The sequence below is a fragment of the Diceros bicornis genome, chromosome 30 (genome assembly GCF_020826845.1).
Source record: "Diceros bicornis minor isolate mBicDic1 chromosome 30, mDicBic1.mat.cur, whole genome shotgun sequence".
NCBI lineage: Eukaryota > Metazoa > Chordata > Mammalia > Perissodactyla > Rhinocerotidae > Diceros > Diceros bicornis.
The window spans coordinates 10500311-10521487 of NC_080769.1; the positions used below are offsets into that span (position 1 = coordinate 10500311).

Below are 21177 nucleotides of genomic sequence, written 5' to 3' on the forward strand. Positions count from 1 at the left end.
GCTACAATATGCTACGCAACAAATGACTACAAAAATCCCAGAAGCAAAACATCAAGTATTTGTTGAGCTCACAAACCTATGGGCTGGCTGATCCGCATTGGGCTCAACTGGACTATTTGGCTGCTCATGGACGGTTCATTCATGGGTCTGCCGTAATGCCAGAGGAGCTAATGCTAGCAAGTCTGGCTACACTAGCATGCTTTAAGCCTCTACTCACATTTTGCTAGCTAACATTCCATTGGCCAAAAGAAGTCACATGACAAAGGACACGCATACACACAGAGTGAAGAAATGGGGCCATTAATCTTCTACAACGTGGTAGTGAAAGCCATGGTACTTACACCATGAGAGGAAACCACTGAACGAGCAAGAGAAGGGATCTATTAACAGGTCACATTTGAGCATTCAAAAATTGGAGGCTAATATATAGATCCTTTTAATCATTGGACCCATAGGACTCTTGCTGTCCCCTGGGTGACGAAAATTAAGACATTCCAGCAAATTATGGCGCACGGTTTCACCTGGAACCACTCAGATACCAAACCTCGGTAGAGATGGAAGCTGCCATGGAGACAGACTAGCTGCACACGAGGCTTTCTCAACCTGAGCACTGCTGATATTTTGGGCCAGATAGTTCTTGGTTGTGGGGGCTATCCTGTGCATTGCAGTATTCCTAGTCTCTACCCACTAGATGCCAGCAGCCCCAGGCCCCCACCAATTGTGACATCCAAAAATGTCTCCAGACATTGCCAAACATCACCTAGAGAGTAAAACTGCCCCTGGTTGAAAACCACTGCTGTATACACCGGCTGAGTAAGAGTCCTTTATTTTGTCCAGAGGCAGCAAACATGTATCGCGAGACTCTCACCTCCACATTCAGTTTCTCAACTTGGATTCCAGGTAGGGAATTACAGGAGATTTGAGAACCTTCACAAAATATAGTCACAATTATGTGTGCCTGCATTATGCATTATGGACCTTCTGGTCCATATACTTCATCAGATTCTCAAATTATTAGTGAATCAGAACCACCGCTATTGAGTTTTACTCAGGTTAACGCATATGAAATTTTGAGGAACAGATTATCTGAAGGTTCGGGCAGTGTCACAGGTGGCCTTTGGTTCTTAAACTTTTGTATCCATAATATTCACAAAATACTCCAATGTCACAACTCTTGGGGCACACCGGAGACATCCTGCCTTGAGCCATTTGCCCCTGCTGTTTGCCCTACAGATACCTGTACCTGTATTCCACAATACCCACCTGATTCCCTTTCTCACATCCATCAGAATTTAGTTCAAATCTCCCTTTCTCAATTTCTGAATCACTCAATTTAAAATTGTAGCCTCTCAAGTCCTCTACCCCACTCCTTAGTATATTTTTCTTTAAAGCTCGTTTTATTTATTCATTGACTACTGCTTTCACTAGAATGTAAATTCCATGTGTGCAGTGATTTTTGTTTGACTTGTTCACTCTTGTATCCTCAGCACTTAGTAGGGCAGCGGGATGTAAAAGGCCCTCGGGTTTTTTTTTTTTTTTCTGCTTGACACATAATATTTCTAAGAATTTGTGTCTTCAATAACAGAATTCTCGGACATTACTCTTGAAATAATGTTTCTATGCTATTCTCATCCTTCTTTCTTTTGGGAAGTCTATTAGATGCACCTCCTGACCTAGCCTGCAGGTCTCGTAACTGCTCTATCATGCTTTATATCTTTGTATATCTGTCTTCAAATTAATAATTTTCCCTTCAACCTCATAACTCTAGAGTTTAAAAAGGAAAAAAACTTGTATTTTTTATTTTAATAACCATTTTTAATTTTCAAAATTCCTAATGTATTCTGTTTATATCCTCCTATTCTTGCTTCATTTCTATGTTTCTTTTTTTTTTCTTTTTTAAAAAAATGAGTTGGAATTGGAATCACAAAGAATATGCTTTCTGTCCACAATGGAATCTAACTAGAAATCAATAACAGACAACAGGACAATTTCCAAACATTCTAAATAATTCATGAGTCAAAAAGGAAGTCTGAAAGGAAATTTTAGGGGCCGGCCCGGTGACATAGTGGTTAAGTTCACGCGCTCCAGCGGCCCAGGGGTTCACAGGTTCAGATCCTGGGTACAGACAGATGCACTGCTTGTCAAGCCATGCTATGGCGGCGTCCCATATAAAGTAGAGGAAGATGGGCACAGTTGTTAGCCCAGGGCCAACCTGCCTCAGCAAAAAGAGGAGGATTGGCATCAGATGTTAGCTCTTGGCTAATTCTCCTCACCAAAAAAAAAAAAAAAAAAAAAAAAAGTCTGAAAGGAAATTTTAAAAATATAAAGAATTAAATGAAAATAAAATTATAACATATCACAATATGTGGGATGCAACCAAAGCAGTGCTGACATGGATATTACAGCGCTAAATGTTTTCATTAGAAAAGAGGAGAGATCTCAAAACAATCTTCTAAGTTCCTATCTTAAAAAAACATTAGAAAAAGAAGAGTAAAAATCCCAAAGCTAGCAGACAGAAGGAAATAACAAATATAAGAGCAGAAATCTATAAAATTGAAAATAGGGAAACTCAACGGAAGAGAAAGCTGGCTCTTTGAAAAGCTCAACAATAAATCAATTGACAAAGCTCTACCAAGACTGACAAAGGAAGGAAAACACAAAATCCCAATATCAGGAATGAAACAATTGGTAGATACCACTACTGAGCTTGCAGCCATTAAATGGTTAATAAGAGAGTACCAGGAATAACATCATACTCACAAATTTGACAACTTAAAAGGAATGGACCAGGGCTGGCCCAGTGGCTCAGCAGTTAAGTGTGCGCACTCCGCTTCAGCAGCCCAGGGTTCGCAGCTTTGGATCCCGGGCACGCACTGACGCACCACTTGTCAAGCCAAGCTGTGGCGGCATCTCATATAAAGTAGAGAGAGATGGGCATAGATGTTAGCCCAGGGCCAGTCTCCCTCAGCAAAAAAGAGGAGGATTGGCATCGGATGTTAGCTCAGTGCTGAGCTTCCTCACCAAAAAAAAAAAAAAAAAGGAATGCACCAATTGCTCAAAACCCACAAACTACCAAAACTCAGCAAAGATGAAATAGATAACCTAAATAGTCCTGTAACCATTAAAGACATTGAATTGGTAATTTTCAAATTTACCCCAAAGAAATCTCCAGCCCTAGACGGTTTCACTGGAAAATTTTACCAAATATTTAAAAAAGAATTAGCATCATTTTCACACAATGTCTTCCAAAAATACGACAGGGAACACTTTCCAAACTGCCTTTGCAAAGGCAGTATTATCTTGATTTCAAAACTAGCCAAAATGTACAAAAAAGAAAATAACAGACCAGTATCTCTCCTGAACTTAGACACAAAAATCCTCAACAAAATATTAGTAAATTGAATCCAGTAATGTATAAAAGGAATTACACACAACTGGAGATGTATTCTGGATGTGCAAGGCTGGTTCACTATTTGAAAATCAATGTAATCACCACATCAAAAGGCTATGATCTACCAATCAATGCAGAAAAGGCATTGGACAATATCCAAAACCTATTCATGATTTTTTAGAAATCTCTGCCAACTAGGAAGACGGGAACTTAATTTGATGAAGAGCCTTTCCAAAAACACCTATTGCTAACATCTTGGCAATAACAAAGAACACAGCTACACACAATAATTTGGATGGATCTCAAAGGAATTACGCTGAGTGAAAAAAAAAATCTATCTCAGGTTACAAACTGTATGATTCTACTTATATAACATTCTTGAAATAATAATTATAGAGGATAGAGAACAGATTAGTGGTTGTTGGGGCTAGTGATAAGAGAGGTTTGAGTGTGAATACAAAGAAGTAGCCTAAGAGAGTTCTTTTCTGGTGATGGAACAGTTCTGTATCTTGATTGCAGTAGTGGTTCCATTAATCTAAACATGCTAAAACTGCAAAGAAAAACACACATACACATTTAAAATTGGTGAAATCTGAATAAGCTCTGTGGATTTCCACTGGGGGAAACTGGGTGATGGATACATGGGACTTTCTTGTACATGTTTTTCCACAGCCTACTGTGAATCTATTATTATTTCATAATAAAATTTAAACACACACACACACACACACACACCCCAAACAAAGGACCAGAAAGCTTAAATGACTTTTCTAAGGTCACAGAGGCAACGAGTTGAAAAATAAAGACTAGACATCTGGTGTCTTGATTCCTAGTCCAGTTTTCTTTCCATTCCACCAAGGAAACCCTGTGACCTGAAGCTAACAGGTACATAAAAGGTGCTTTTCTGCATATATCTCAAATGCATTGCTACTGAAAATGTTAAAAGCAGAAAGTTCTGATTGGATGGGTTTATAAACAGACTAGACATGGCAGAAGACAGGCAGTAACATAAGCGTCAATCTCAGATAGCTAGAAAAATAAAAGAATATTAAACCTAAATATAATAGAAGGGGTAAGACTAGAAATTAAAGAATTAGGAAGCAGAATAAAATACACTGAAAGTTGGTTCTTCAAAAAAATTAATGTATCTAAATTCCTACCAAGATGAAGAAAAAGAGAACACATAAATTACCAATATCAGGAATGAAAAAGGGGATATAATTACAACTTTCAGATATTAAAAATAAATTAGAGGATACTATGAACAGCTTTATGCCAACAAATTTGAAAAGTTATGGAATGGACAGATACAATTTAGCAAAACTAACAGAAGAACAAATAGAAAATCTCAATAGTCTTTTGTCTATTTATATGTTTGGTCTAATCCACCAGTGAAACTATTTTACAAAAGCATCCTGTGAAGAAAACCCAAAGACAGATTCACTGGTGAATTAGTCCAAACATATAAGGAATAGATAGTTCAAACTTCATACAGTCTTTCAGAACAGTTTCCAACTCCCTTTATGAGGCAGCACAAACCTGATACAAAATATAGACAAGTATATTAAGTTAAAAAAAATTACAAGACAAACCTCTCACTAAGACATACACAGAAATAATTTTATTATAGTAGCATATTGAATCTACCAAACTGAAAGGCTAATACGCTAATACATACCATGTCCAAGTGTGGTTTATTCCAGGAATACATGTTGTTTTACCATTTAAAAATCAAGGAATGTAGTAAGTCACCATATTAACAGACTAAGGGATTTCTTAAAGAAGCTTATACATGCAGAAAAGGCACTGGATAAAACTCAGTATCCATTCCTGATTAAAAAAAATCTTGCCAATCTGGGAATAGAATGGAATTCCCTTCATTCGGTAAAGGTTATCTATAAAAAACTTACAGCTATTATTACACTTAATGGTGAAATATGGAACATTTTCCCATAAGACAGGAAGAAGGCAAAAATGTTCATTTTCAACATTTCTATTCATCAACGTAAAGCAATGAGGCAAGAAAAACAAAAGATAAAGTTCAGAAATCAAGTAAGACTTTTTTTATTGGTATTGACAGGATTGTATACATAGAAAATCCAAAATTATCCATAAACTATATGAATAAATAATTGGATTTATAAATGTCACTGGATAAAAGATCAATGTACAAAAAGAAACTGCAATTCTATGTGCTAGCCCAAAGAATCGAAAAAGAAAACAAAATATTTATAAAGCAAAACATACCACATACCTAGAAATAAATTAAACAAAAAAATTAAATTCAAGACCTCTACAATTAAAATAACAAAACATTGTTAAGAAAAATTAAAGACGACCTAGTTAAATGGACAATTATATTACATTCATCAATTGGAAGATAACATTGTAAAGATGTTAAATTTTACTCAGGTTATTTTATGAAGTAAATGAAATTCCAAGCATAGTCCCAGTAGATGTATTTGTGAAAATTGATAAGGAGATTCTAAAATTAATATAGAAACAAATAGGGAATAGAGAAGGCAAGACAATCTTGAAGACTGAAATAGTTGGAAGACTCTCACAACCAGATTTCCAAAAATACTACAAGGCAACATGAAGATTGAGAGGCCATCTGTAGCAATCTAGAGACATGTTAACAGAGGACATCTAACTTTTCTGAAAGGATTTATAGAACTCCTTAGCTCTGGCTGAGTTCCCAGACTTCATAGTTCCCTGCCATTGCTAAGCCCAGAATGATCACAATGTGCTAGCTCACAGTATTACTACCTCTATTTCTAGATCTCCCTTGCCCACTGCTGCCTCCTCCCCACCTCTCCACATACATCATAATTGTCAGAACTCTATGATGCAATTGGTGTAGATTCTACTCTGGTTTCTGGATGAGCATGGGAGCCAGCCCTAAATAAAGCAGAGGATTACATTCTTCTGGTCACAGTGATGGGATAATCGTTGGCAAGTGAGCCAATCAAATTCATTTCTAACAATCATATTGGAATTGTTCAAAAAGACAATCACTCTTCTCTCTGAGACATCAACCTGGAAAGAAAGCAGCCTGGATCTTCTGGGGCCCACCATGAAGAGAGATAGCCTACCAGGAAGAATAGCTAATGCAGGAAGATGCATAACCAACACACAGAGACAGAATTCATCCAGATAACATCTTTTTAGCCTCAGGATCCAGCCATGCCTGAAGCTAGTTATACTCAAGAACTTTTCAGAAATCAAACCAACAAATTCCCTTTATAGCTTACAAAAACAAAAAGAATGAAAAGACAAGCTAGAGACTGGGAAAAGTTATCTGCAATATATGTATATATAATATACATATTATAATTTATGTATATATAATATATAACACATGGTTTATATATATGTATGTGTACATAACTAGATACATAGAGAGATACACATACATACAATAGAGGACAAGTAACCAGAAGGAAATCCTTCAAATAAAAAAGGAATGAAAAATGGGTGAAATGCTTCAACAGGTGCCCTCATTAAAGAAGATACCCAAATAGCCAACAAGCATATAGAGACATATTCACCATCATTACGTATCAGGCAAATGCAAATTAAAACCAAAAACAAGACATTACCCCATCCTCTGCTGGATTAGAAAGTGCCGGCCAGGTGTGTGGAACAATTGGGACTTTCATGAATTGCTTTTAGGATTATAGGTCCAATCAACCTTTCTGAAAAATCAGAATACCTATCAAAACTAAGTATAAAGTCTACCTTATGGCTCAGTAATCTCATTCCTATATACAAAGCATACACCAAGAGTAAGTGTGTAAGTCTGCCAAAAGTCACTAAAAGGCAAACTAGACATTATGTTGAGAAAAGAAGCCAAATACATAACTGTACATATTGTATTTTAATATTTATATGAATATAGTGAACAAGCAAACCTAATAAATTGTAATAAAAGCCAAAATTGTAGTTGCCTCTATGGAGAAATTATTGAGAAGGCAGATGAATGAACTTTCTGGAGTCCTGGAAATGTTCTATGCTTATCAGGGTGTACACATACGGCAAATTTCACCAAGCTGCACACAAGATTAGCACACTTCATGCATATTAGTGTATGCATCCCTTAACAAACAGTAAAAGGTGATTAAGGGGAAGTGGTAAGGTATATTTTTAGAGGTAAAGGCAAAACATAATGGAAGGAAAAAGTATAGCTAGATGTACCTGAAGCAGCACAAACCAAATAGCCTTCATCTTATTGAATAAAAAAGCAGTAAAATCTTCCCTGTTTGAAAGTGTCAAATATAAATCTTGCTCCACTAAAATGGGATGACACCCTGTCTGATGCTTACCTCAGTTATACCTAATTTTCCTCACTCTCCACAGCTCTTCTCCCTGCTTTTTTGAGTTCACAGTGGGCTTGCATAGATATGTCTTTCCCTATGAGCAAAGTGACATGATGGGATTGTACTATGTAGATGCCAAGAATACTGCTCTAAACTGGGGCCAACTCTAGAGTCAGCTGATGTGCCAGAGGGACTGTAATACCAGCCAAACGATAATGCTAGAACTTGACAGAAAATCCAAGAAGCTGTGTATGGCCATGATGGAGTAATTTATGGAGATGTCTATGGAGCTGCTGCCTCTGAGGTAAGTGAAGTCAAGCACTTAATCTTCTGAGCCAGTATTGATCAATGGGGTCCAATAATCAGGAAAATGAGCTGGAAACTCGAGCCCACCAGGCCCCCTGTGCATCTGTCTCCCTGTCCCCACTAAACTAACAACAACGGCTTCTTCCCTCTGCCTTCCAATTATCTAACTTGGGACTAGATAAGGAAGTGATTCTGGGAAATGGAGTCCCAGCCATGCCCAAATTAACACAACACAAGCCAGTCCAACCAACTTTACTTCTAGCTTTCTTGTCCTGAGGTCTTTTTTTTAACTCAAAACACTGGGTCCAATTCCCAGCCATGAGCAAGGACAAAGAACATAATACAAAAACAGCTTTATTGGATGACACTCTTCTTTCAAGACTTTTGCACTTATTAATTTCTGCTGAAATTACTCATTAGATAGGATAAGCTTTTAATAGCAAAAGATTATAACCTCAAAAACTTTAAGTTCTGGGCCGGCCCCGTGGCTTAGCGGTTGAGTGCGCGCGCTCCACTGCTGGTGGCCCGCGTTTGGATCCCGGGCGCGCACCGATGCACCGCTTCTCTGGCCACGATGAGGCCGCGTCCCACATACAGCAACTAGAAGGATGTGCAGCTATGACACACAACTGTCTACTGGGGCTTTGGGGGAAAAAAAATAAATAAATAAAAATTAAAAAAAAAAACAAAAAAAAAAACTTTAAGTTCTTACTACAAAGGGGAAAAAAATACTGGGTAGGCAATTTCCAGTATCTGCCACACTAGATCAAAAAGAAATTACCAATTACAAAAGAAATTACAAATACCAAAGTGCTATATCATAATGACTGCACACAATAGGAGTTAATCAGAACCTAAATTTTATTTATTTATTTTATTTTTTTTAGATTTTATTTATTTATTTTTCCCCCAACGCCCCAGTAGATAGTTGTCTGTCATATCTGCACATCTCTCCAGCCGATGTATGTGGGACGCGGCCTCAGCATGGCCGGAGAAGCGGCGCGTTGGTGCGATCCCGGGATCCAAACCTGGGCCGCCAGCACCGGAGCGCACGCACTTAACCACCAAGCCACGGGGCCGGCCCAAGAACCTAAATTTTAAAAAGGACCACTCCTGCCTGCATATGAAAAAATACACTTCAAATCCCCCATGAGCCCAAAAGACTTTGTAATGGAAATAACATTTACATGTGAACCAAAATAAAGGCACTCTATAATAAAACATATGTGGCTGGGGCTGAAAAGGTATTAGAGGAAAATTTATCACCTTAAATATTCATATCAGAAAATAAAAACTGAAAATCAATGAGCCAGCAATCTAAGGATGAGGCACTGGTCTTTGCTTCCAGTATGAATTTTCTTACACACAATAAGTGATGTTCATGAAGGCATTACCACATGGTTTACATACACAGGGTTTTTCTCAGTTGTGAGTTCTCAAAAGTCTTCAAAAACATGAGCGACAATTTCCCACTCTCTTATTCATAGGGTGTAGGGTGTCTCCACAGTGTGACATCTCACATATTGCCTAAGATTTGAAAAAGTCTTGCAGACATTCCCATATTCCTTATGTGTTTTCTCTAGAGTGAGTTTTCACATGTCTTCGAAAGTAGGCAGGACAAACAAAGGCCTTTCCACATTCCTTACATTCATATGGTTTCTCTCCAGTGTGGCTTCTGACATGTCTTCGAAAAGATGAGGGACAACTGAAGGCTTTCCCACATTCCAGACAGTCAAAGGGTTTCTCTCCGGTGTGCATTCTTGCATGCACAGTAAGGTATGAAGAATGGCGAAAGGCTTTCCCACATTCCTTACATTCATAGGGTTTCTCCCCAGTGTGCGTTCTCATGTGGATCCTAAGGGCTGAGGGATAAATAAAGGCTTTTCCACATTTCTTACATTCATAAGGTTTCTCTCCAGTGTGAGTTCTTATATGTACTGTAAGGTGGGAGGAACTAATAAAGGCTTTCCCACATTCTTTACATTCATAAGGCTTCTCTCCACTGTGAGTTCTTAAGTGTTCAGTGAGGGATGAGGAACGACTAAAGGCCTTCCCACATTCCTTACATTCATATTGTATCTTTCCAGTGTGATCTCTCACGTGTGCTCTAAAGGACGAGGGACAACTAAAGGCTTTTCCACATTCCTTACATTCATAGGGTCTCTCTCTACTTTGATTTTTCACATGCGTATTAAGGGAAGTAGGAAGATAGAAGGCTTTTCCACATTCCAGACATTCGTAGGGTTTCTCTCCAGTGTGTTTTCTCATATGGATACTTAAGGAGGAGGGACAATTGTAGGCTTTCCCACATTCCTTACATTTATAGGGTTTCTCTCCTGTATGTGTTCGGACATGTACAGTGAGTTTTGAGGACTCACTGAAGGCCTTCCCACACTCTTTACATTCATAAGGCTTCTCTCCAGTATGAATTCTTATATGTATTATAAGATGAGAGGAAGAACTAAAGGCCTTCCCACATTCCTTACATTCATATGGCTTATCTCCACTATGAATTCTCTTGTGTTTGGAGAGTGAGGAGGAACAACTAAAGGCCTTCCCACATTCCTTACATTCATAAGGCTTATCTCCACTATGAATTCTTTTGTGTTCTGTGAGGGATGAAGAACAGCTAAAGGTTTTCCCACATTCTTTACATTCATAGTTTGTCCTTCCGGCGTGAATCTTCATATGTGCCCTAAAGAATGAAGAACAATTGAAGGCTTTGGTACATTCTTTACATTCATAGGGTTTCTCTTCAGTGGGAGTTTTCACATGTTTCTTAAAACAAGCGAGAAAATGGAAAGCTTTCCCACATTCCTTACACTGATAGGGTTTGCTTCCAGTGTGAGACTTGATGTGATTCTTAAGGGATAAATGATCTGTGAAGGCGTTTTTACATTCACGGCATTCATAGGATTTTACTTCAGTAGTTCTCTTGGGTATATTAAGATTTGGAATTTGGCTGAAGGTTTTTTGTCCAGACTGATTCTCTTCATTACATTCATAGATGTTCTCCACCACATGACTTCTTTTAAAAATAAAAAGCACATTATTAGTAATACATTTTTACCATTTTCAGTGACTATGTATGTTTTATGCCCTGTCAAGTCATAAGCTGAAAGTTCTCACAAGGGCTCTACAACAGCCAATAGTATTATTGAGTTTTTGACTTATGGGATTTTTCTGATAATTGCTTACAACTGAATTACGTGTCAAACATTGAAGATATCAGTCTCATGGGTGGAAAAAAATATCTTGTGACAATTCTTAATGAATCACAATTTCTGACTCAGTTTTATACACGTTTTTTAAATTTCATGACATTTTAAGATTCTCTCCTGAGGCACTACTTTCTCTTGTATGAGTGGCACTCACCTCAAATGTCTCTCATGATTTTTGTTCTGATAATCAATACCATGGTATTCCCACTTATTGTGTAAAATGGACGACCAGGAATCATTCCTTTTGAATCTTACTGTTTTCTGTTCACTGGATGTTTTTTCTCCACAAATATCTTGTGGAGTGACTGATTCATTAGTTTTATGTTGGGTCTCAAAACCTAAAGCAAAAAAGGAAAGACATTTATGAGCAAAGGATTTTTGGCAGTGTGCTGTTTCAAGACTTTGGTAATAAGCACGAGGGTCAAAATGGTAAGCAACTGACGAAGAATTAATTCCATGGTGATTGAGATTGATGGTGACATAAACAGGATATTATCAGGTGAGCAAAACAGAAAGGATTTGGATAAAATGCACATGACCAAATACTAACTTACAAACAAAGAGGACATATGGAAGGTCTTTCCCAAGGACAAGGAAAGTGTGAGAGGAGTGATAAAAAGTCAAAATAGTAATCTAAAGTATCTGTGGAAGATTGGCCTCCTCAGAGAAAAAAAAGTTTTGTTCTGCTTTTATTTGATTTTTCCAAATGTAATAGTCCCCAACCAGGAGAGTTTCTCCCAAGGATTCCTACCTTCGTGGTACTCCCCCTGGAAAGGTCCTTTCTTCGCTGTCTCCAGGTCCTCCTCTTGTTTCCACTGGGAAATCAAACAGGGTGTGTGTAGTGGATACCCTGTCAATGCAGAAAGGCATGTCATGAGGGAAAAAGCAAGGAACCACAAACATTTCCATCAGACAGGGCCAAAACTTTGGTCTTCTGATCCTCTAAAGATGGGCAAATGTGAATTTAATTGCAACAAAATAGGAGGTGTATGGGGAGGACACAGCCTCTGATGTCTAGAACTGATCTGACATTCACATCTAAACCTCAATATTATTAGAAGCAAGTCTGATACTTAACAGCTAGGACATTTTGTTCTCCTGTTGAACATAAATAATCTCACAGAATACTAGTTCTTAGACAAAATTACTCTGAGACCATGATAAAATGATACAAAACAAGGTCACTTCATAATTTACTATAAGGAAAAGCAAAAATAAAGTTACTGTGCCACTCACAGAATACTCAATAATAGAATTTCTCCCACTTTCTGTCAGCATCCAATCTAAACTGACCTTCTATGGATTGGGTTGAACAGTGTCCCTCAAAAATTCAGGTCCATATAGACCAATGGAACAAAATAGAGAGTCCAGAAGTAGACCCACATAAATACAGTCAACTGATCTTTGACAAAGGAAATACATGGAGAAAAGATAGTCTTTTCAACAAAGACTGGAACTAGACATCGACATGCAAAAAAAATAAATCTAGACACTGACCTTACATTCTTCACAAAAATTAACTCAAAATGGATCACAGACCCAAAAGTAAAACGCAAAACTATGAAACTTCTAAAAGATAACATAGGAAAAAATCTAGGTGACCTAGGGTTTGGTGATGACCAAAGGCAGAATCCATGAAAGAAAGAATTGATAAGCTGGACTTCCCTAAAATTAAAAATTTTTGCTCTGTGAAAGATACTGCCAAGAGAATGAAAAGACAAGCCCCAGATTGGGAGAAAATATCTGCAAAAGACACATCTGATAAAGAACTGTTATCCAAAATATACAAAGAACTCTTAAAACTCAACCATAAGAAAACAAACAACCTGACTAAAAAATGGGCCAAAGACTTGGACAGACTCTTCACCAAAGAAGATACACAAATGGCAAATAAGTGTATGAAAAGATGCTCCACATCATATATCATCAGGAAAATATAAATTAAAACAATAAGATACACTACACACCTATGAGAACAGCCAAAATCCAGAATACTGACATCACCAAATGCTGGCAAGATGTAGAAACACTGGAACTCACATTTATTGATGATGAGAATGCAAAATGATACAGCCATTTTGAAAGACAATTTGGCGGTTTCTTACAAAACTAATCTTACCATACAATCAGGCAATCGCACTCCTTGGAATTTACCCAAAGGAGTTAAAAACGTCCACACAAAAACCTGCACATCCATGTTTATAGCAGCTTTATTCATAATTGCCCAAACTTGGATGGAATCAAGATGTCCTTCAATGAGTGAATGGATAAACTGTGGTACATCCAGACAATGAAATATTATTCAGCGCTAAAAAGAAATGAGCTATCAAGCCATGAAAAGACATGGAAGAACCTTAAATGAATATTACTAAGTGAAAGAAGCCAATCTGAAAAGTTTACATACTGTATGATTCCAGCTACCTGACATTCTGGAAAAGGCAAAACTATGGAGACAGCAAAAAGATAAGTGGTTGCCACCAGTAAGGAGGGAAGGAGGGATGAACTGGCAGGTCACAGAGGATTCCTAGGGCAGTGACACTACTCTATATAATACTATAATGGTGCATATATGTCATTCCATATTTGTTCAAACCATAGAAGATACGACACCAAGACTGAACCTTAATGCAAACTATGGACTCTGGGTGATGAAGATGTGTCAATTCAGATTTATCAACTATAACAAATGTACCACTCTGCTAGGGGATGTTGATAGTGGAAGAGGCTATGAGCATATGGGGGCAGGGGATATATGGGAAATCTCTGTTACCTGCCACTCAATTTTGCTGTGAACCTAAAACAGCTCTAAAAAAAATTAAGTGTATTACAAAAAAATTTCACGTCCACCTGGAACCTCAAAATGTTACTTTATTTGGAAATAGGGTCTTTGCAGATATAATCAAGTTAAGATGAAGTTATACTGGATGGGCCTTAAATCCAATGACTGGTGTCCTTATAAGGAGAGAGAGACTTAGAGACAGAGGAAAGGTGGCCATGTGAAAATGGAGGCAGAGATTAAAATGGTGTAGCTGCAAGCTAAGGAACATCCAGGATTGCTGGCAACACCAGAAGCTAGGAAGAGACAAGAAGAAATTTTTTCCATAGAGCCGTCAGAAGGAGCATGGCCCTGCTGACACCTTGATTATGTATTTCAAGCCTCCAGAAATGTGAAAGAATAAGTTTCTGTTGTTTTTAGCCACCCAGTTCGTGGTACTTTGTGACGGAAAGCCTAGGAAACTAAGATAGCCTGCTTCCATAGACCCATACCCAAATCACCCAACCAAAGTACAAATCCTATAATATGTATTTTCTTACTCCCTCTTACTGAGACACCCCACGGCTCCCCATGGCATGTGTTCTCCCTCACTGCACTGAGTAATAAACTCCACTTGTTTAACTATAGTACGTTCCTGGTGATCTTTGAATAAAGGGCATTGATATCAGTAAAATTCTCAAAACGTCCCAAACTACAAACCTCCCTGTGCCCCAAAGTGACCCCTGAAGTCTATGCCCACACTTTCAACACTTAATATAAGCCTCGAGGCTTTTAACCACAAGGAAAAGGAAAAGTGAGTTCAATACACAGATGTTTATTTCATGGTGAAGCCACTAGGCTTTAAGCTCCTAGGGGTCAGTGATCATGTCTGTCTTATTTACCAACATATTCCAATTCCTTAGCCCAAATCCTAAAACAAGGTCGATTAGTAAAATTGTGTTCTAAACAACTAAATAAAGGAATGTTGTCATTCTCACCTAGTGAGGCCAGGTTCTGGAAGTTTTCCAGCATCACATCTCTGTAGAGGTTCCTCTGAGCAAGATCCAGCAAAGCCCACTCCTCCTGGGTAAAGTCCACAGCCACATCCTCAAAGACCACTGAGTCCTAAAATATTCCACATATTCTTTTCAGACAGGGACCAACTCCCCCAGCATGTGCAGGAGGATGGATGAGGCTGATAACACTGGGGAACTGAGGATCAATTCATAGAAGTTCTGAAAATTTTATGGTCTCCCAACATCTACCCGAGGATTTAGTCATCAGATCTCTTTCTCTTTCTACCCACACATCCTTCCTGACTGATCAAATCCTGTCTTACAGATTTAACAATACTTCTAAAACACTAAATTTATCTCTCCACAGTTGTATGGTGACTAATTCCTGTCTTCTAATAATCCAGAACAGTCCAGAGCATATAGCAGAAATGAAAGAAATGCTCTAGAAATGAAATAATTTCCATGTTGACACCAGCAATCCTTGTTACAGAAACAATTTCACCTGCTTACTTCTCTCCCACCATATCAATCAGCACAATGAAACACTGGGTCAAACCTGGATGAGGTTTTAATGAATACAAACACACTGAAGGACAGGGAGCCTTTCTGTTTTTTTCCCCACAAACCTGAGGCCCAGGAGCCTGCAGAAGCACAACTTTCAACCCAGGCCCACAGCTGGCCATATTTTCTTGTACTCCAGGTCAGGGGTCTGCAAACTACAGCACATGGGCTAAATCCAGCCTACCACCTACCTGTGTAAGTAAAGTTTTACCGGAACACAATAACACATTTGCTTATATACCGTCTATGTCTATGCTTTTGCACTAAAATGGCAGAGTTGAGTTACAATAGAAACTCTGGTCTTCAAAGCCTAACCTACTTATTCTGTGGCCCAATATAGAAATAGGCTGCTCACCCTGCTCTAAACAATTAGGAGATTGTTAACCTGGCAGAATGGAAATATTCTTTTGGAGAATTATTAGCTCTTACCTACCTGTGTCATATTTTTCTGTAATTCAGCAGCTGTTCTTTCTTCCTCCATGTTCCCTTCATGAAGAAAGGCAGGGAATTGAGAAGTTAGAGCTGAGGCAGAAAGAAGACATGAGAAGCCACGTCTCCCCACAATTCCCACACTCATGAGCCTGGATGCTGCAGCACATCTGTTATGAGTGACCACTCCCCTCAAAACACACACACAGACACCCACACACATAACCCGAAAACAGGCAAGCAAACACACTGATCTTGTGGGAAGGTGAAACAATCTTATCTCCTCTAGAGCTAGAAAACAGTGTTCTGGTCCTTACTGATCATTAAAAATTTGTAAATAAGTTAACTGAAGTCTAAAAAAGTCTAGCTGTCAATTTGCTTACAATAAGGAAAAGCATAAAAAGTATCAAACTGCGCTTTCTACCGTAAGAGTACAAATTGTGTCTCAAACCCAAGAAAGCATTGACGTATACATCGGACTTGTGGGGGCTCCACTCCCAATATTTCTTACTTGTGCACCCCTTGTCAGGCTAACAGGCATTACTGCTCAGCCACTGACCACTGGACCCTCCCCTCCGTGGGCTGCAGGGTCCTTGAACCTGGTTTTTGAGAAAGAGCATCAACTGACTGAATTTCAAATGCAGGAGGCAGAGACAACCGCCATGCTGTAATTCTTATGTTAAATTTTGCCTGTACAGTACAGCAGCAGCAGAACAAGAATACTTGAAGTGAAGTTAGCAAGTGTGTCATCTCTGAGAGTGACAGCTGCCTGCTGTTGCACAAATTTCAAATTAGGATAATGCAACAGTTTCTTCCACTGCCGTGGATCAAGTAGTGTATTTTAAAGCCAATAAAAATTGTAACATTCTTTACTATATTAATAACAACATGTGCCGTTTGAGCAACCATGATGTAAGAACGACTTTGCAAAGAGAGGTCCAGACTTTTGCAAAGAGATTATTTATTTGCTAGAAACTCTGCAAATCAGATATCATTATAACCAGTTTATAATTGAGAAATCTTAGAAAGAGCCAATTAACCACAGGCTCCCAATTAGAAGGCTGCTGAGATGTATGTAACACAGGATGTATTACATATACAGATGTGTGAATGCAAGTCTATTTGTCTTCAAAGCCTAAAAGCTCAGTGAGAATATTTCTGAATATAAACCTTACAATTTAGTTGTTAATGAGGCCCTTATTCCCTAACATTACCATAGTCTGGCCTAGAACTCTGTCGGGCACCATAGAGAGTAAACAAATGAAGTATTCAAGCATGTGGATGACATACTGTTTTGAGGGAGCACAGTAAATAAACAAAATATATCAGGTAGTGGTATACGCTATATAAAAATGCAGCATATTACAGGGATACGGAGGCACACATATATTTATCTTTAGCAAGTCAGGACTAGTTATGTGGCGGGGTAGAAGCAGAAAATTAAAAGAACTGCTTCAGATAACACTGGAAATCCACAGCTGGTGTGGTATATACATTTATACATTTATAAATACCATCAACTCCCAGAGAAGAAAAAATCAGTATCAATAGGCTAATCATTGACTTAAAGGTTGGAAAAAGAATAGCATACAGTTTAGAAAAACGAAAATAGGACAAAATTAATGATATTTAAAAAAATTAATAAACAGAATCAGAATAATTAACAATGTGTCCTTTGAAAACTACGGAAATTGACAAATTCTAAGCAATTTTCTTTAAGAACAACAGAGCATAGACAAAAAGAGTTATGAATAAGAAAGAGTCATAATTACAGATGTTACAGGGAGGATATAACATAAAAATTAAGAGAATAGTTATGAAGATGCAGAATAAATGAATTTCTAGAGAGAAGTACAACTTTCCTGCAATGATCTAAAATACAAAACCTGATTACATCCAGTCATGAGAGAAAAATCAGTAGTTTAAAACATGCCGACAAAAGAAGCAGAAGTTACAAACTGTTTTACAGGCAAGTTCACTAAATATGTAAGGGATTCATAATTCCACGGAGAGTGGGGGCATTGTTTTCCTGAGTGTTTCTAGGACCAGGAAAGTACAACTCAAACAAAATATGAAAAATCTCATTCATACACATAAGTGCAAAATATTAGTACAGTCAACAAATGAATAACGAGGATAGTAATCACAAACTAAGTTCATTTCCTCCTAGGAATGAACGGGAGTCAAAAACGGAATCATAGATTAATATAATTCACCACATTAACAGGAAAAGATCATATGACTCATCCCCTTAGATACAAAATAGTGACTTATCTCTACCGATATCCATTGTGATAATAATTTAACCCACTAGGACTAGAAGGGAATAGACTTTAATTACAAAAAAGTATAGGGCCGGCCCTGTGGCTTAGCGGTTAAGTGCCGGGGCTTCGCTACTGGCAGCCTGGGTTCGGATCCCAAGTGCGCACTGACGCACCGCTTCTCCGGCCATGCTGAGGCCATGTCCCACATACAGCAACTAGAAGGATGTGCAACTATGACATACAACTATCTACTGGGGCTTTGGGGGAAAAAAAAAGGAGGATGATTGGCAATAGATGTTAGCACAGAGCCCGTCTTCCTCAGCAAAAAGAGGAGGATTAGCACGGATGTTAGCTCAGGGCTGATCTTCCTCAGACACACAAAAAATAATAAATAAAAAATACATTAGGGGCCGGCCCGGTGGCGCAAGCGGTTAAGTGCGCACGCTCCGCTGCGGCGGCCCGGGGTTCGCTGGTTCGGATCCCGGGCGCGCACCGACGCACTGCTTGGTAAGCCATGTTGTGGCAGCGTCCCATATAAAGTGGAGGAAGATAGGCACAGATGTTACCCAGGGCCGTCTTCCTCAGCAAAAAAAAAAAAAGAGGAGGATTGGCGGATGTTAGCTCAGGGCTGATCTCCTCATAAAACAAACAAACAAACAAAAAATACATCAAAAAAAAGAATAAAATATATATCATCTACAAATACCTAGAGCACACATCCTATGTAATGGTGAAATGGTAGAATAATTCCCTCCAGGATTAGGAACAAAGCAAGGAAGCAAATTATATGCTATTCTACATTGAACTGGAGCTCCTGGCAAGTGCAACAAAGAAATAAAAAGAAATGCAGGGTACAAAAAATAAAAAAAGAAAACGCTGAACCTGGCAGATGATCACACTTTCGGTGTGAAATTCAAAGAAAATCTACAGATAAGTGATTAAAATTATAGCTGCATTCGACAAGGAGGAGAGTTACAAAGATATTAAATAATCAGTTCACTTTTATGCACCTGAATACAATGTAGCAAACTGATGCCCACAGGCAGGGTTAAATAATATTTCCTGCACCAGGAGGGGCGAGGAGAGGACGGAGTTGAGGCAAATGTCACCTCGCGCTCACCGAACACGCCGAAATCCACAGAGCAGCGTGGAGACAACCAGGTCGAGCTCTCTTCCCGTGACCCGAATGGCAAGGATGCTTTTCTTTTCTGGAAAGAGAGCAAAGGATGCATTTGGAGGCCGATTAACTACGCGGGTGGTTCTGCAACTCTAGCCTGCAGCGGACTCACCCAACTGCTGGATCCAGCCCGGAGTTGCTGATTCGGGGAGCGAGCTGGCCGGGGCTCTCCGAGGAAGCGCCGCGGCGGAGAGAAGCTCCGGTGGCGGCCGCCCTTTGACCGCCGAGCCCCGAGGCCGAGCTCTCCGCCCCCCGTGCACCGGACCTGGGGCCCGCCCAGCCGAGGCGCGTTGGCAGCGGACAGAGGCGAAAATTAACCTCAGACCCGAGCGCGGGAGCTGGGAGACATGGCCGCCGCCTCGCGCACGCGCAGAAGCGCACTTGCTTCCGGCTTCAGCGCCGCGCACAGCGTAGCGGGCGGGGCCTCGGGAACTGGGACGTAGGGATCAGGTAAGGAGGAGGGGAGCGGGGCGGCGGCTGCTTCCAGCCACCAGCGGAGGAGAAGTGCTCGTTTCCTCCCGCGGAAACGTGCAGTGGCTCCCTGGCGCAAGAATTGGGGTTGGACGGAGCGGACGCTGACCAGGCTAGTGACTGGGCTTGGTGGACTAGGCCTGAGGGATGGGGCTGGAGCGGGGCCTTAGTTGAATATTCTGATGGGCGAGGCTTAGGGTGGGACCAGGTCAAGGGAGGGGACTTGATTGCAAATTCTTTTGGGAGCTAAGGTTGATAAGGGTCTAGGGGCGGGACTGAGATGACTAAGACGAGGAGCGGGGTTAGGGCTAGGGCCTCCCATCCAGGCACTCAGGAGCCAGAGAACAGGATGCCCATAAATTGCGTTTATACTTACCCTTCCTCCCGTTGCTATACACGAGACACAATATTACCTATAACTCTAAGCCTATACCGGTCTATGAGATCTCCTTTCCATTCATTCAGTGCTTTCATTAGGCTTTTAGTTTTCCCTTTCATTGTGTTATTGAATGCTGCTCATGTAGAGGAAGGCTATTGATAATTATTTATGTGGGTCCAGTTACCTGGAAACCTCCAATAGTTGTTAGTTCATTATTTTGGAATTTCAATATAAATAAAATTTTCTGTGCATATTTTTTTCTTGTTCTAATAGTAACTCATTTCTTTTTCTTGTTTGTTCAGGGCCTCTCAAACTATGTTATGAGAAAGAAATCAAGCATTCTTGTGTTGGTCAGTAATGATTATCAAGGTTCCTCGGTAAGCTATTGGCTATAAATTGTGGCCCTTATCAAGTTAATAAAGTCCCTTTTTAAATCTGATTATGAAGACATTTTATCAATTTTTGATTAATGTTATCAAATGTTTATGCATCTATTGAATTGATAACATAATTTTGCTCCTTTAACTTACTTTATGATATCATATCTATATAAAATATTCAACTTTATATAGCCCAATAAGTCTATACTTTTTAAGAAATGGTTTCTGGGTTTCCTAGCTTTCTTTTAAAAGTCTTCCCAAACTCTAGAGTATAAGAATATTTTCCTGATTTTCTTCCAAATTTTATTATTTTTAAACCTTTCGATCTTTACTCCCCCAGGAATGTATTTTGGCATGTAGTGTAAGGTAGAGGTCTTTTATGTTATTAAGCCACAGATGGGCTCTGTGTATTGGCCCCTAGGTTGTTTATTTCTTCACTGCAGGCTGAGACTCATTAACTCAAAAGCCTGCTGGCGCCAAACTCAGATTTTCACACATCCAATTATTT

At 39.2% G+C, this 21177-nt stretch overlaps 1 protein-coding gene across 5 annotated transcripts; it reads right to left on the minus strand.

Moving 5' to 3' along the window:
- Positions 1–8715: 8715 nt before the first annotated feature.
- ZNF699 (zinc finger protein 699) lies at positions 8716–20042 on the minus strand. 5 transcript variants are annotated; one of them, XM_058525804.1, is made up of 8 exons: positions 19552–20042; positions 19383–19470; positions 16003–16055; positions 14991–15117; positions 11989–12087; positions 11392–11575; positions 9107–11044; positions 8716–8870 (listed from the first exon to the last, which is right to left on the minus strand). In XM_058525804.1, the coding sequence occupies exons 3-7, from the start codon at positions 16048–16050 to the stop codon at positions 9583–9585; spliced, it is 1920 nt and encodes a 639-aa protein (XP_058381787.1). In that variant the 5' UTR covers positions 16051–16055; positions 19383–19470; positions 19552–20042; the 3' UTR covers positions 8716–8870; positions 9107–9582. The 5 variants fall into 5 exon arrangements, with proteins under 5 accessions (XP_058381787.1, XP_058381785.1, XP_058381784.1 ...); XM_058525802.1 differs by lacking the exon at positions 19552–20042 and having other exon boundaries at positions 9107–11041; positions 19383–19536; XM_058525801.1 differs by lacking the exon at positions 19552–20042 and having other exon boundaries at positions 19383–19536.
- Between the last annotated feature and the right edge of the window lie 1135 nt (positions 20043–21177).